Genomic DNA, 15,394 nt, shown 5'->3' with positions numbered 1-15,394 from the left:
CAGACAAGCAGAGCTGGATGTACCATACCAGACCTGCTCCAGGCATCAGGGCTGGGCTTTGGGGCCAGCAAAATGTTTCTCAGGGACATCCCATTGGAACTGCTCATTACATCAATCCGAAACTTTGTCCTACTGTCCACAAATTCAGACGATCCCTTTTCCTGGTGGAATCAATGTCCCATCACAGACGACCCTGGTGTTTCCCTCCAACTGAACACCCTTTAAAAGCCAGAAGGAACAGCTGCCTACACAGGAAGGGGAAAGTCAGGAAGAAAGAGAGTGAACAACAGTTCCTTTCATGAGGATTCACGTCACGCACCCAAAACAGGAGCCCAATTCCTATTGCAAGACAAAATGCGAGCCTCCTGAACACAGAAACTGATCAAGGCACATATTAAAACCAGACCCACCTGAGGCAGCTCCTTGTGAGCACAGTTTACTCCTCCAATTGGAATGATGTTGGGCATCAAGGGTCTAGGATAGTCTAACACAAATTCCAACCTCAGGAGCCAAACAGAGCCCTTCCGTAAGAGATCCAGCACAGTCACATCTCTCTTGAGGAACTCCGAAGCCAATTTCGAGAATGGTTCAAAGGCAAAATCACAGAGAAAAAGGTTTTGGGTGTCAAAGAGCAGATTCTTCACCCGCTGGAGAAAGCTCATATGGTCTGTAAGTTGTGAAAATGCCCTGGGCACATAGGACGGCGGATTGGGACACTGAGTGGCTTCAAAATCCAAACCACACGGGACTCCTCGGAGGAAATACACAGAGGGAAGTGAAAGATGCTCTGCCAGGATCGCCCCACAAGGTATTACAGGGTCTGTAAGGAGGGCATCGAACTTGCTCTCCTCAAGGTACCTCATGAGCTCCTTGTTTTGCAGGAGATGTTGACAGCTGACAGCTGCCATATTACTGAGCCTTTTCATACTTTCATACACTTTAAGAAATCTTTCCAGAAAAGATCCTTCTTCAAATGAAGTCTGTAAAAACACCTTGAAATCTTTCTCCATCTCTTCCTGTGTGTAGGGGCCCGAGTACCTTTTCATCACAAAGTTCTCCGATGGTTTGATGTGCATAGTGACTTCAGGTGCCACCACCACCACTTCATGTCCTTTCTGCCTCAGGAGGTCCAGCACTTCCCGCATGCTGAGCCAGTGGCTCCCATCCACTGGCACCACCAGGAGCTTCCCAGCAGCAGCCAGACCCAGCAGGGACAGGAGCAGGACCACAGCTCGAGGAGATGCTCTGAGCCCCGGGGCCATTCCTGCAGGGATCAGGTGAGGGCCTCCAAGGAAGGAAACCCCAGCAGGACCAAAGCACCTCTGCCCACTCGGCACTTTCAAGCAATCTGTGCCACAGCCCAGCTGTGGATCCTTATTTAATGTGCTGGGTGGTAAATGTTTAATCCCTGATATGATAAAAGGCTGCAGAACAAACATGGAATTCCTGCCAAGTCCACAGAATCACCAGGTAACTCTCATCTGTCTCTATCAGAGGATCAATCCAGAGAGCCCTAAAAAGGAGGCAGAGGTGGCTCTGGGACTGCACTTTGGATTCCTTCCCCCCTGGCTGGACCTTCTGCACGTGTCACATGCAGGAGATGACACATGGACATCACCGTTCAGCCCAGCAGAGACTTCTCCATCACGCCAGGCAAGGCCTGTCCCCTCTCCCTGTCCCTTGGAAATCTCCGGTCCAGGAGACCCAGACCCCACGGCAGCTGTGGGACAGCTCTTTAAGAGGGTTTCTAGACTGGGAAGACAGAAGAGATTGGAGGATGACGCCAGGTTTCTGAGCAGAGGTTTATGAGCACTCTTTGAGGGGGACTTTCCACACAACAATTCAGGGCCTAATTCTGGCTTTGTTTTTGTCACTGACGAAGTGCCAGTGGTGTCCAGCAGTGCTGGAGTTGTGGGAATGCTCAGGTGGCCAGTGCCAGAGTGTACAGGAGGATGTCTGTCAGATGTCACAGCTGCCTCTGCACTCGGGGATTGGTGGAATTGACACAGCAGCCTTGTGATCCCAGCCTGCAGCACACCAATCCTAAGGAACACGAGTGAAGAGAAAGCCAGGGCAGCAAAAGAACTCACACAGCTCTCCAGGATCACCACTGGAGCAGCAGAGGAGGCTCTCCAGGAGGAACTGTGCAAATGGCTGATTCAGCATCAGTGGGACCCAAAGCTCAGCATCATCACCAAGGCTGCACTCAAACCCTCAGTGCCAGTCAGGCTGTGCTGAATGTGTCAAATCAGTCCTGCTCCAGGCAGGAGCTGGTCACATTGCTGGTGGAATCAACGTCCTGCCACAGACTTTCACCAGTTGACCCTGGTGATTCCCTTCAACTGAGCGCCCTTTAAAGGCCAGAAGGAACAGCTGCCTACAAAGGAGATGGAAAGTCAGGAAGCAAGTGAGAGAAAAACTGTTCCTTTCATGAGGATTCACCTCACTCATCTAAAATGGGAACTCACTTCCTATCGCATCAAAAAATTCCACCCTCCTGAACACAGAAACCAATCAAGGCACAAATGAAAAACACACCCACCTGAGGCAGCTCCTTGTGAGCACAGTTTAGTCCTCCAATTGGAATGATGTTGGGCATCAAAGGCCTTGGATACTCTAAGACAAATTCTGACCTCAGGAGCCAAACTGAAGCCTGGCGTAAGAGATCCTGCACAGTCACCTCCCGCTGCAGGAACTCCGAAGCTAGTTTTGAGTAGGGTTCAAAGGCAAAATCACAGAGAAAAAGATCTGGGATGTCATGGAGCAGATTCTTCGCCCGCTGGAGAAAGCTCATGTGGTCTGTAAGTTGCGTAAATCCCCTGGGGACATAGGAAGGGGGTCTGGGACACTGAGTGGCTTCAAAATCCAAACCACACGGGATTCCTCGTAGGAAATACACGGCAGGAAGTGAAAGATGCTGCGCCAGGATCGCCCCACAGAGTACGACAGGGTCTGTAAGGAGGGCATCGAACTTGCTCTCCTCAAGGTACCTCATGAGCTCCTTGTTTTGCAGGAGATGTTGACAGCTGGTGACCCCAAAGTTAGTGATTCTTTTAATACCTTTGTACGCTTTAACAAATCTTTCCAGAAAAGATCCTTGTTCAAATGAAAAATGAAAAAAAGCCTGGAACTCTTGCTTCAAGTCTTCCTGTGTGTAGGGGACCGAGTACCTTTTCATCAGAAAGTTCTCCGATGGTTTGATGTGCATAGTGACTTCAGGTGCCACCACCACCACCTCGTGTCCCTTCTGCCCGAGAATGTCCAGCACTTCCTGCATGCTGAGCCAGTGGCTCCCATCCACTGGCACCACCAGGAGCTTCCCAGCAGCAGCCAGACCCAGCAGGGACAGGAGCAGGACCACAGCTCGTGGAGAAGTTCTGAGCCCCGGGGCCATTCCTGCAGGGATCGGGCGAGTGCCACCACAGAGGAAGATCCCCAGCTTAGTGATTTTAAGCGATCTGGTCGCTGGTTTTTATGGATGATCTTTAGACTTATTTACATTTGGTAAATGTATAATCACAGACACGGCAAAGATGGCAGAAAATCTTTTAAAGTTCAGACACAAATCAGGGCAGGATCTGCCCTGGGAAACACCCTCCTCTTTGCATTGGAGGAACACCAGGTTAGGAGGAACACTGCCTGGTTACATCGGGAGGAGGTCAGGAAGTCCAAGGTGCAGCTGGAGCTGAACATTGCAAGGGGTGAAAACAACAACAAGAAGGGCTGCTACGGGTCTGTCAGCCAGAACAGGAAGGTCAAAAGAAGTGTATCCCCCCTGAAAAGCAAGACTGGGAAACTGGTAACAATGGACAAGGTGAAGGCAGAGGGACTCAAGAACTTTCTTCCCTCTATTTTCACTGGCAACCTCTCTTCCCACACCTCTCAAGTGGACAGACAGCAAGATGGGGCTGGGGGAGCAAAATTCCCCTCACTGTAAGAGAAGATCACGTTGGTGACCACTTGAGGAACCCAAACATAAGGGCACCTGATGACCCAAACACATGAGACCCCATGAGATGCATCCCAGAGTCCTGAGGGAATGGGTTGATGGAATTGCAAGGCACTCTCCATGGTATTTGAGAAGTCCTGGCAGTCAGGTGAAGTCCTGGGTAACTGGGAAAAGGGAAACATTGGACCCACCTTTAAAAAGGACAGAAAGGAATCCCCTGGGAACTACCAACCGGTCAGCCTCAACTTTGTGCCTGGGAAGATCATGGAACAGACCCTCCTAGAAGCTTCTAAGGAAATGAGGGATCCTTCAACAAATTGTCTGCTCAAAAGAGCTAATTAACAGATCATTAATTTTCCAAACAAGAATTTTCAGTATAAAATAATCCCTCCCCTCCTGCCAGTCCATATAATTTTCTATTTGCAAAAGATTAGAAAAAATATTAAAGCTTCACATGGGAAACAGTCTGGACTCTTCATCTGTTTTATATCATGACACTGAGGAAAATGAAAAATTGGCTATCAAAGTTCATTTCCCTGCAAGGCCTCTTTTTGGAAGGATGAAGTAGGGGCTGGAAGGAGGAAGGACACGGGCATGGCTTTGGCCAGCTGTCGCTAAAACTGAATTAGCAACTCAGAAATACCATTTGAGATGAGTCTGGGAAGAGTTTGCCCCTGAGCCATGAAAGCAAACAACTTTAATGAACAGGCAGGATTTGCAGACAAGCCCTAATAATGGAAATTATTGCACAGAAGCAATTTTGACAATAGAATCATTTAGTACGGAGATCAATAGCCTACACCAGAATATTTTTAAGCACATTTATCAAACTACTGCAGCTCTAGGCACACCCTTTGTAGGGAAACATTTGGGAAGGCAGCATAAAGCTGTTGCAGATGCAGCTGCTGCCAGAGCAACCAGAGCATTATCTACCACTTGGTGCATTATGGTGCTTCATTTCTAAATTATGAACGGGTGGGTCTATTAAGCAAAGAGATTCCCTGCTTTTAAAAATCAATTGTGAAAGCAAAACCAATTCATGTACAGAATTACAGACGCACAAAGCATTAAACATTCATGTAGTTTACCACGGCAATCACTGACCTGAGATAATGGCTTTTTCTCTCCGCAGTTTAGACCTTCAGTAAAAACTACGCTGGGCATCAATGGCATGGGATACTCAAACACAAAATCCATTCTTCCAAGCCAAATGGATCCATGGCATAAGACCTCCTTCAGTGTTACTTGTTTGTGAAGAACACTAGAGGCCAGAAGTTCAAATGGCAAATAGGCAAAACTGCAAAGAAAGGAATCTATGGACTTGAGAACTGAGTTTTCCACATGCTGGACAAACGTCATGTGGTCTGAACTGTCCGTAAACGTTCTTGGGACGTAGGAAGGCAGGTCTGGGCACTGAGCAACCTGCAAATCTGAACTGCACAGAAATCCCTGCAGAGAGAAAACAGACGGGACAGAGAGATGCAGAGCCAGGATTTGTCTGCATGGTACAAGAGGATCCGTGAGAACAGCGTCGAATTCACTGCTTTGGAGATACTGCATCAGATCCCTGTTGTGCAGCAAACTGCCGCAGGAGGAGGTGTAGAGATTGGAGATGAGCCGGACTTTCTCAAGGAGAGCAGTAATTCTTTCACAAAAAGGTTTTCTCTCAAACAGATCATTCCCGAGGGAGTGCACGCGTGCTCTCATCTCTTCCCTGCCTAAGGGCACTGGGTACCTTTTGAGGGTGTGATATTCGGATGCCTCCACGCTTGAGTTCACTTCTGGTGCCACGGTGACAATTTGGTGGCCTTTCTGGCTGAGGGCCACCAGCAGCGAGCGCAGGCTGAGCCAGTGACTCTCATCCATGGGCACCACCAGCAGCCTCCCACCGCCGGCCGAGCACAGCAGGGACAGGAAAAGCAGAACGGAGGCTGAGGAGCTGTATTTACCCACAGGAGCCATGTGCCTAGAAATCCAAACTGCATCCGCCCCGACCTAGCAGCTTTTAAATACAGCCACAGCTCCCTGCCAGATTCCCACATTCCCCCTTAACGACCCGGCTGCTCCAGCAGAACCATTCACTGGTAACCATTCAAGGCATTGATGAACCATTGAAGTGATAAATGAATTTGGGTTGGGCAGAACTGGGCTGGGTATGTGAGGCTTCCTTCCGCTTCAACCTGTGCTGATTGATGTTAGATTGAAAGTAAAATAAAATTTTGGCTTTGCCAAAATAAAACCCCAAGAATAGTGCTGGCACTTGAAAGTAACCAGGCTTGCTGAAAGCAGGTATAAAATGGTTTATTTCTTTCCTTCTTTTTGAGAAGCATTTTACAGCTGCTCTGAAATGCTTGGCGAGTTTATGTTTAAAATTATACAATTGTGCCACTCTACAGCACAGTATCTGTGTAAACCCTCAGGAAGAGGCTCTGGGATTTACACACGGCTCAGCACTGGAGCCAGGAACACCACCAGGTACGAACTGAATCCCCTGGAGGAGCAGACGGGTTTGCATCAGTGAAGGAAAACCACTGAGCTGATGCTGTCACGCACAACACTCCTTGTTCTCACCCTGACCTATCTCTCTCCATCATTTTCTCCTTCCAGGAGCAATAGGAAGAAATCAGGGGTGAACAATCAGTATTTTCGCAATAAATATTGCTGCTGGACTATGATCTTTACCCCCTGGGGGGGAAAAAAAAAAAAAAAAAAGAGAGAGAGCCTTGCCTGTGGAGAAGAGTTTGGTTCCAAGCTGGAGCTGCTCCGTGGCTTTGCCCGCAGGCAGGACGTCCTGCTGCTTTCCCAGAGGATCTGCCTGGCATTGTCCCTGAGGAGCTGTTAAGCCGCTCTGATGGACAGAACAGACTGGGAAAAGCACTGCCCTGATAAGAGGGGCTCGGGAACAACTTGCAAGAGACTTCTGTGAGAAAGCAGAGCAACAGAAACAAACAACTCAGTGCTGGCATCAGGGACGTGCAGGAGTGAAGCAAAGCCCGAGGGTAGGGCAGGTTGGCTCTGGGGAGGGTGGAGAAAGCAAATCTCTTTTCTTGTGAAGCTTCTCTCCTTCATGTTCACAAAAGCCTAAGAATCTGAGGGAAGAGTAAGAGAAGAGTGGTGATAGCAGGAGGAATCCATTCCCGAGGGCTCTGGGAAGGCTGGCAAGTGAAAAAAGTTCGAGGGAAGACGAGAGTAGAGTTTGTTGATTTTCAAGTAATGTTCACAAAGATAAAACTTCATCCTTTTTAGGAAACCAAGTGATTTATTGCTGAGACAATAAATCAGCAATATTTGACACTAACTAAATATGACACTAACTACAGATCCATCATTGCTGAGGAGAGTTCCCTACTCCTTTATCTCCTCTTCCACCTAATCCCTGGCTGACAGCACAAGCAAGCACAAATACACGTTGCACGCAGCTAATGTACATCCTGAGCACCACTGAGCTACTCAGGGGCTTTTTATACCACGGATTCCCCAGCAACCACCCATCAACGTTTCCCCATCCAAACTGGATGCCTCCTAAAATTGCAGCTGAGACTTCAGCTCTTTGTCATGGAAAGCTGTTACACCAAAACCTTCACACGAAATATGAGCCTTTGACTCCAAAGCTGCTGGTGTATAAAAGAGAATGTGATGCTCTTGCACATCACCCAGTGAGTTACTTTTCTGACTAGATAAGCAGCTAATGGTCTTGAAGAAATATTCTCCTGCCTTTTACGTGAGGCAAAGAATTATTGGAAGAGCTGTTATAACTCACTTTTTTCTTGCCTGAGGATTTGTGTGCCTGATTTCAGCTGGAATTAAACACAACACAGCACATGATGGCCTCACCAAACAAAATCCCCATGTTGAGCAAACCCAAAGTAAGGAGGTGGAATGACATCTTGTGCTCCTGGCCTGGTTTTTATGTGGACTGGCTGTACAGAAAGTCTTAAGCTAAATTATGTCCTTAGGTAGAATCTCAGAATGGTTTGGGTTGGAAGAGACCTTAAAAACCATCCCTTTCTACCCCCTGCCATGGGCAGGGACACCTCCCACTATCCCAGGCTGCTCCAAGCCCCAATGTCCAGCCTGGCCTTGGACACTGCCAGGGATCCAGGGGCAGCCACAGCTGCTCTGGGCACCTGGTGCCACGGCCTCGCCGCCCTCACAGGGAAGAATTTTTTCCCAATATCCCATCCAATCCTGTCCTCTGGCAGTGGGAATCTATTCCCCTTGTCCCGTCACTCCAGGCTCTTGTAAATAGTCTCTCTCCAAGAGAGAGATGAGATACATCCCTATCAAATACCTCATTGGATCGTGCAGGTGTGTGACTGCCACAACCCTTCCCAGCCAGCCACTGACCTGAGATAAGGGCTTCTTCTGTCCACAGTGGATGCCTCCAATGAAAACCATGCTGGGCATGACAGGCATGGGATACTCAAAGACAAAGTCGATTCTCTTCAGCCAGACGGATCCATGACTTAAAAGCTCCGTCATTGTCACCGGCTTTTGGAGGAACTCCGAGGCCAGCTCTTCGAACGGAGCATAGGCAATACTGCAGCTGAAAGACTCGGAAAGGGCAATCAGGAAGTTCTTCACCCTCTCGGAGAACGTCATGTGGTCCGTGTAGACCGAGAACATGCGTGGGATGTAGGAGGGCGGGTCCGGGCTCTGAGCCGCATGAACGTCTATGGCACAGGGAACCATCCGCAGGAAGAAAACACTGGGGATGGAGAAGTGCAGGGCAATGATCTGCCCACAAGGTGACACGGGATCCGTGAATATGACATCGAAGTGACTGTCTCCAATGTACTTCATCAGCTCCTGGTTGTACAGCAAGGACTTGCAGGAAGCTTGAAACATGGCCCCGCTCTTCCGGTAATCTCCCAAAACCTTCCAGAATCTCACCAGGAAAGGCTCTTGGCTGAAACATCTTGCAGCAGTGGAGTGTATGTGTTCTTCCATATCCTCCTTCTTGAACGGCACAGGGTAGGTTTTCGTCTTGTAGAAATCCGAGGAATCAATCAGGAGCGTGCTGTCCGGTGCCACAACCACGATTTCATGCCCTCTCTTGCTCAGCTCGACCAGCACTTTCCTCATGCTGAGCCAGTGGCTGCCCTCCATGGGGATTACCAGCAGCTTCCCGGCGCCGGCCGGGCTCAGGAGGCACAGGAAGGGGAGAAGCAGTGCCACCAGCATGGTGTGGACTGTGCAGAGAGGAACCCTGGCACAGGAGAGGCCGGGGTGCTTTGCCGGCTTTTGTAGCCGTCCTCCACCTCTGCCCTTTTGACTCACCTCCCATTTCAGGTCCGCACACCTTTGCACGCAACAAGGTCGCGGCAAGTAATAAATGATTATGAAAGGTTCAGAGCACGTTTGGACTTCAAAGGTGGCTTTGCGTGAGCCAGGAAAGGTGTGTCACCTTCACACACGCCAGGCTAAGGTTATTGGGTCAATGCCACCTTCTTCCCTCAGCAGGAAGGGAAGAAGGTTTGTGGCACTTCTTGCCACTGATGCCTTAGGTTTTAACTTTTCCATTTTTCACATCCTGCACTGCCTGGTGTGTGACTCTGAAGTTTCTCATAGCCTGTTGACTTCTGCTCTCTCATGCCAGGCAGACATAACAAAGCCTCTCCAAGGACACTCAGACTGTCCTAGACCCAAAAGTATAAACCAAAAGCTTCTAAGGGGGGCAAGCGGAGGGAAGATTAAATTATTAAACTGAAGCTTTAATTGGAGAATTAACCCTGCTATGCAAATGAACCAAACTTAAAAAGTCTGAAAAGCTCATGACCTGTTGTCCATCTTGGGGTCCATCTCGGCAGTAGCCTCTGGCCCCCAGGGGGTACCTTTGAAGGCCTTTGAAATAAATACCTCTTTTATTCCCTTACTCCTGTCCAGTCTCTGTTTCTCTCAAGGCATCACCACCAGCCCATCACCCCCAAGGTCTGACAACAAAATGCAGGGAAAATCCATGGAAAAAAATGCACCCACGGAGTGGGTGGGCAGAAACACTGCTGACCACACATGGGAGGATTGAGCCTATAAAGAGAGCCCTGAAATTACCCTTTTCCATCAGTGCCACTGAAGGCTGACAGAGTCGTCACAGACTGAGGTAATTTAGCATTTTTGAAAGCATTTTCTTTTCTAATGAAATTGATGAAAGTTGTACAGTGAAGCATAACTTATAGTAAAGATAAATATGAGAAATCAGTGTTGCAATACCTGGATTTTGGTTTTGTTTGGGGTTTTTTTCAGTAGCCAAAACCAGTTGGCACCCTTGAGAGAAATTAGTTTTTCTTTATGCAAACTTGCATTTTTTCGAAGATAAGCAGCCAACAGAAAATCTTTCCTCATCTCCCTATATACCTTTCACCTAACCCCTTATCCTATCAGGTATAAAATGAAGTTGCAAAAGAGCAGTTCACCCTTGTACCCCAGATAACAAAAACCAACACCACCTTCCACAAAGGCATGAGTCGTTCATGGCCAATGAAGGGTCAGTTCATGACCAGTGCTGGGGTCAGTTCATGATCCCAACCCTGTGTGTCCAGATCCTTCTTGGTTATAAATTGCTGGGGGTTTAATGCTGGTGATTACCACTCATAAAAGTTTATAAGCAGGTCAATATGGGAAACAATTTCCTTCTCCAGGGTATTCCAGGCTCTTCATCCTTGCTGGAGCTTTCCTTCCCATGCAGTTTCTGCATGTTCCTTCCCAAGCCTAGTGGGAAACCTTGGACTTTGCTGAGAGGCTACCCTCCAAAAGGAACAGCAGCTCCATCACCCACACTGATCCCAACGTGGATTAACTTAATGGGGATTTTCAAGCAGCTCAGAGGAAGGAGATGCACAGAAGATCGGCCATGACCTCAGACAAGGCTGCCAAATGAACACTGGAATGTTGGTACACAAAAACCCAAAGAGAAATTTAGAGAAGATATCCATACCCTAAAAAGCTTAAAACCCAATTCAATAGCCTACAAAAGTAGGGGAGGATGGAACTGAAGATAATTTCTTTTTGGGATTAGATACTGACACCTTGACGATAAAGGCAGATGGAAAGGAATCGATCTGGTTGATGGCTGTGATAGGAAATGGGTAAAATCTTCAGTCCTATAACCTCCACTGTGGATGAAAGGAGAAGAGATATATGGAAGTATGGACAGACAGTCCATGAGACAGCTGGGAAAGGAGGACACCAAAATTCTTCGGTTCAACAAAGGATCTTATCATTTCCATAAAAGCTACACATCACCTAAATTGTCCTAATTAAGCCTGATAAGGCTTTAGGTTTGCCAGGATGTGATATAATCTGAATGCTGGATACTAGGAAATAACATTTCTGCATCATGCAGGATTTCTCTCTTTAAGCACCAAGCTGTTGTCAGTCAGGATTTGATGTAAGGATATGAGTGACATCCCCTGCCCAGGATGGCAGGGGGTTAGAATGAGATAATCCTGAAGGTCCCTTCCAACCCAAACCATTCTGCCATTCTATGATACATTTACATTTTTGCCCTTTCAGTATAAAAACGGAATTAAAGTTTGTACCTGAGACAGTTTTTTCTTCTAAGCACAGTTAATCCCTCCGATAAATGCCATGTTTGGCATCACTGGTCTCGGGAGCTCAAACACAAAATCGTATCTCATCAGCCAGAAAGATCCACGGCTCAGGAGTTCCGTCGCTGTCACTTTCTTTTTGAAAACCTCATATGCAAGTTCTTCAAAGTTAACATAGAGAGGCTTACAGTAAAAGAGCTCCAGCAGATGGACCAGCATGTTCTTCACCCTTTGGGAAAACGTCATGCTGTCTGAATTATCCAGGAATAATCTGGGGACATAGGAAGGAGGGCTTGGACACTGGGTAGCAGCAGAATCCATCCCACAGGGAAAGCCCCGCAGGAAGTAGACGGAAGGAATGGAAAGATACTCAGCCACCAGGGGCCCACACATCAGGATGGGATCCGTGAAAATCACGTCAAATTTGCCCTCTTTCAAGTACTGCATCAGCTCCTCGTTCCGCAGAAGGCTCTTACAGTTGGTGAAAAAGACCGAGGAGATTTCTATTGTGCTTTGATACGAGGTGAGAACAACATTCAGAACAGATTGTTCAACAAAATGAGCATTAACATAGGTCTTGAGCACTTCACCCAAGTACTCGTCTGTGTAAGGTATTGGATACACTTTCACTGTGTAGTTCTGAGGCTCCTTTGACTTCATGTACAGACTGGTTGAGGGTACAAGCACAACCACTTCGTGCCCCTTTTGCTGCAGTTTCTCCACTACTGGGCGCATGCTGAGCCAGTGACTCCCATCCTGAGGTACCACCAGGATCTTTCCACCTTCAGCCAGGATTAAAGACGATGTCAGGAGGAGAAATATCCATGTACCACGGTAACAAAGAGCCATTTCAGTGGCAGTGAATCAGAGAGCTCTGCTCCAGACGGATCCACGCAGTCCTTTATATGACAGTCCATGCAACTAAGCAGGGAATTTATTTGCCACAGAAATTAATATTTAACTTCCCAGTACAGTTGTGGTAAGCCTGTGACATTGCAGATGTTTGTGGAAGGGAAAGGAAGCCACGTCCTTAGTAAAACATTTGTACTTTCTGTTAGTGTGTAAGCTTGGAAGTCTGTCAGTACATGACACTAAGAGCAGGGGTGTCATGTTGTAAAAATAATTGTGGTTAAAACCATTGACCTGGTGGTCAGAGTGGGCGAGAAAATAATAAAAACACACCCAGCAGAATGGCTGCAACTCCATTCCTGAGGACACGAGGCTGATGTTAAATTCCCACTCACTGGAAGCAGCCAAACCTGCACCTCTTACGAATACGTCACAGCCACCAGGATGCACCACGCAATCCCAAATCCGAGGAGAACATTCCTGATTGGCTTTCTTCCTCCTGGTACCACACCAAAACAATGAACTAATTGACGGATTCAGGGCGAACAAAGGGAAAGGAGGCCGGCACAGGGACACAAAGAAGGAGTCTTGGTCTTTTGAAAACCCTTTTCATGTATTGTGAGCAAGACAAAATCCAGGAGGAGGTGTGATACCTTATACTAATCCCACTAGTAGCACACACACACACGGAAATCCCCCACAAGCAAACCAGGCTGCTGAGCTCTCCTCCTCTCGCAGACACAGGTGAAGCAAACAACCACATCCAGGTGCCTCCGGGACCTCTTCAGCCAGGAGCTCCTTCCCTCTCCCACATTCCCTTCCGAGCAGCCCAACTTTGATGAGGAGAGATCCTTTCCAGATTAAATTAGCCAGCAAGTCTGTTGGACCTGTGGGTTTGAATCCACTCACAAGGAGGCACAAACAGTCCCTGAAGTTCACATTTCCTGAGGGAGGAATTGATTGCTGAGGTGTTAAGAATAAAATTAGGTGCTAACAGCCCTGCTTGGGTTTGATTAGGGTGGTGTGACCCCTTGCTTGCTGCCATTCGCTGCAATTCCCTGGAACCCTGCAGTGAACCGAGGCCCTCAGGGCTTTGCTGCAGGAATATTTTGTCTTTGAGCGAGTAAAAGCAATGCCAGAGCGAAGTCTTTTGGGTGGTGCCAAGGAAGAAGTCCTTGTGGTGAAAAACTATCATCAGCACAAAGTTTTTCCTGTTCTTTTTGTAAGTGGTGGTGGAATTCCCAGCATCCTCAGTCTGGAGAAACAAATCCTTACAGCCTTAGGCAAAGGGATTTTTCTCATGACACCCAGAGGGTGCTGGGACTGCCCTGAGTAACTCCACTCTGTCACACTAGACAGGGAAAACCAATTTCTGGAGAGGCCCAACACAGGAGAGGTGTGAAGAGATTTACAAAAATTTCTCAATAAATGCAGGAAATCTGGATGCAAAGGGTTTATTGCAACTGCCGTGACAAGAGCTGACCAAATGAACTTGGAAGCTGCTGCTTGGTGCATTTTTTACTCTGGACTCAATCTGATTTTCGGTAGCAAAACCAGTTGGCTGAAAACAGCCGAAACAATTCCCCTTGACTATAACAGAAACAGTCTCGTGATAGGATGGCCACACTTTCTTACGGACTCCACAGACTCCCTACTTTTTGTACCAGACCATCAGAGCAAAAACTGTGGGAAAAGTGAGGCAGCAAAAGAAAGGGCAAGAGAAATTAGAGATGAAGGGAGGACAGACAAAGAAAGGAGGAAGTTCTTCTATTAGCTCAGGATCAGCTGAGGTCAGATCTAAGCTGGGTAATTATTATTGAGAAAATTAACAGCCAGGCTCATTTTTTCAAGGCAACAGGTAAGTTTATACGTGTTTGCTTTTCATTATGAGTAGCAAAGGGCACCTGGACCCCTCTCAGCTCGGAAGGGTGTGGTGCTCGTTAACAGCTCCCGGTTTATGTGTAAACAAGGAGCTGAGGAACTGAGGACTCTGAAGGTGAAGGCCAGGTGTCTGCATGGAGGAAAGCTTTCCCCACTGGATACTAAAGGACACCAAGGCTTGGGTGGGCCGGGACTGCAGGTTTGCTTTCCTCTCAGAAGTGATAAAGCTTGTGAGGGTTATTCCAGGGAGCCTCTTGGAGCTCGCAGGGAGGGATGGAGCAGCCTCTCCAGGTTTATCCATGGAGGAATCCTCGTGTAATTGAACCCAGACCCTTTTCTTGGTGCTAAGCAGTGTGTGGCAAATGCAGGTCGGTGGCTGCTGACGGGAACCTGCCTGATCCCCCCTCAGGTTTTTTGCAGTGTGGAGATGCACTAACTTCAGGGGAAAAGCAAACCGTAAAAGCAATTATAGGAGTTGGAAAGGAATCGAAATTTTTGTGAGAGCAATAAGCAAATCACAGAACAGAGATCATTTCCAGGGCAGCTGTTTCCTAAGCCATAAATAGAAACCTTGTGAAAAAGAGAGGATGTGATCCTGAAATTAATGGCTGTATCCTCACGGAAGGGTGACACTGAAGGCTGCTCAGGTAACTTTCATTGGAGCATTTCCTAGCCCTGACTTCTGTAGGGAAAATACCAATTTATTTGATATTTGTAAATCTGATACTCTGACAACCTTTCTAGGTTTTTGTGCACAGACCTCTCTCAAATATTGTACACACCTTGGAGAAGGTGTTCTAATTCAACCAGAAGAGAGAGTTCTTGCAGAAAGGGAAACTGAGGCAGCAGCTCCCTCTGATAGGAGGGGATTTTTGTTGAAAGAACTGTGTTTTACAGCTTCCTTCAATATCTCTTCTGTAAAACATGGGAGATGCAGGGAACGAGAGGAAACTGGAGGCGACAGTGGGACGAACTGCTTGGATAGAGCAGCACTTTCAGGCTGATTCAGTTTAATTGCATCTTTGGAAAGACCAGGTAGAAATGTCTCCTTATCAGAGCTTCCCAGGTGCCGCTGGCTCTGGCTGGAGGATTTTAAAACAGGACCCGTACTCTTAACCCTTGTGCTGGAGAGAAAAAGTTGTTTATTCAGTAGCACTTTTCATTACTT

The 15,394-nt window shown here is 47.6% G+C and overlaps 1 protein-coding gene and 2 pseudogenes across 1 annotated transcript; all 3 read right to left on the bottom strand.

Moving 5' to 3' along the window:
- Positions 1–221: 221 nt before the first annotated feature.
- On the bottom strand, positions 222–3,432 carry LOC116446545 (UDP-glucuronosyltransferase 1-1-like). The gene is made up of 3 exons (XM_032114569.1): positions 3,019–3,432; positions 411–886; positions 222–245 (listed from the first exon to the last, which is right to left on the bottom strand). The coding sequence occupies exons 1-3, from the start codon at positions 3,392–3,394 to the stop codon at positions 222–224; spliced, it is 876 nt and encodes a 291-aa protein (XP_031970460.1). The 5' UTR covers positions 3,395–3,432.
- A 4,726-nt stretch (positions 3,433–8,158) lies between these two features.
- LOC116446544 lies at positions 8,159–9,133 on the bottom strand (annotated as a pseudogene).
- Positions 9,134–11,457: 2,324 nt separating this feature from the next.
- LOC116446543 lies at positions 11,458–12,452 on the bottom strand (annotated as a pseudogene).
- Positions 12,453–15,394: the final 2,942 nt, after the last annotated feature.

The sequence above is a fragment of the Corvus moneduloides genome, chromosome 7 (genome assembly GCF_009650955.1).
Source record: "Corvus moneduloides isolate bCorMon1 chromosome 7, bCorMon1.pri, whole genome shotgun sequence".
Classification (NCBI taxonomy): Eukaryota; Metazoa; Chordata; class Aves; order Passeriformes; family Corvidae; genus Corvus; species Corvus moneduloides.
Note: the sequence above shows the minus strand (reverse complement) of the source record. Positions and strands in the feature narration are given on the sequence as shown.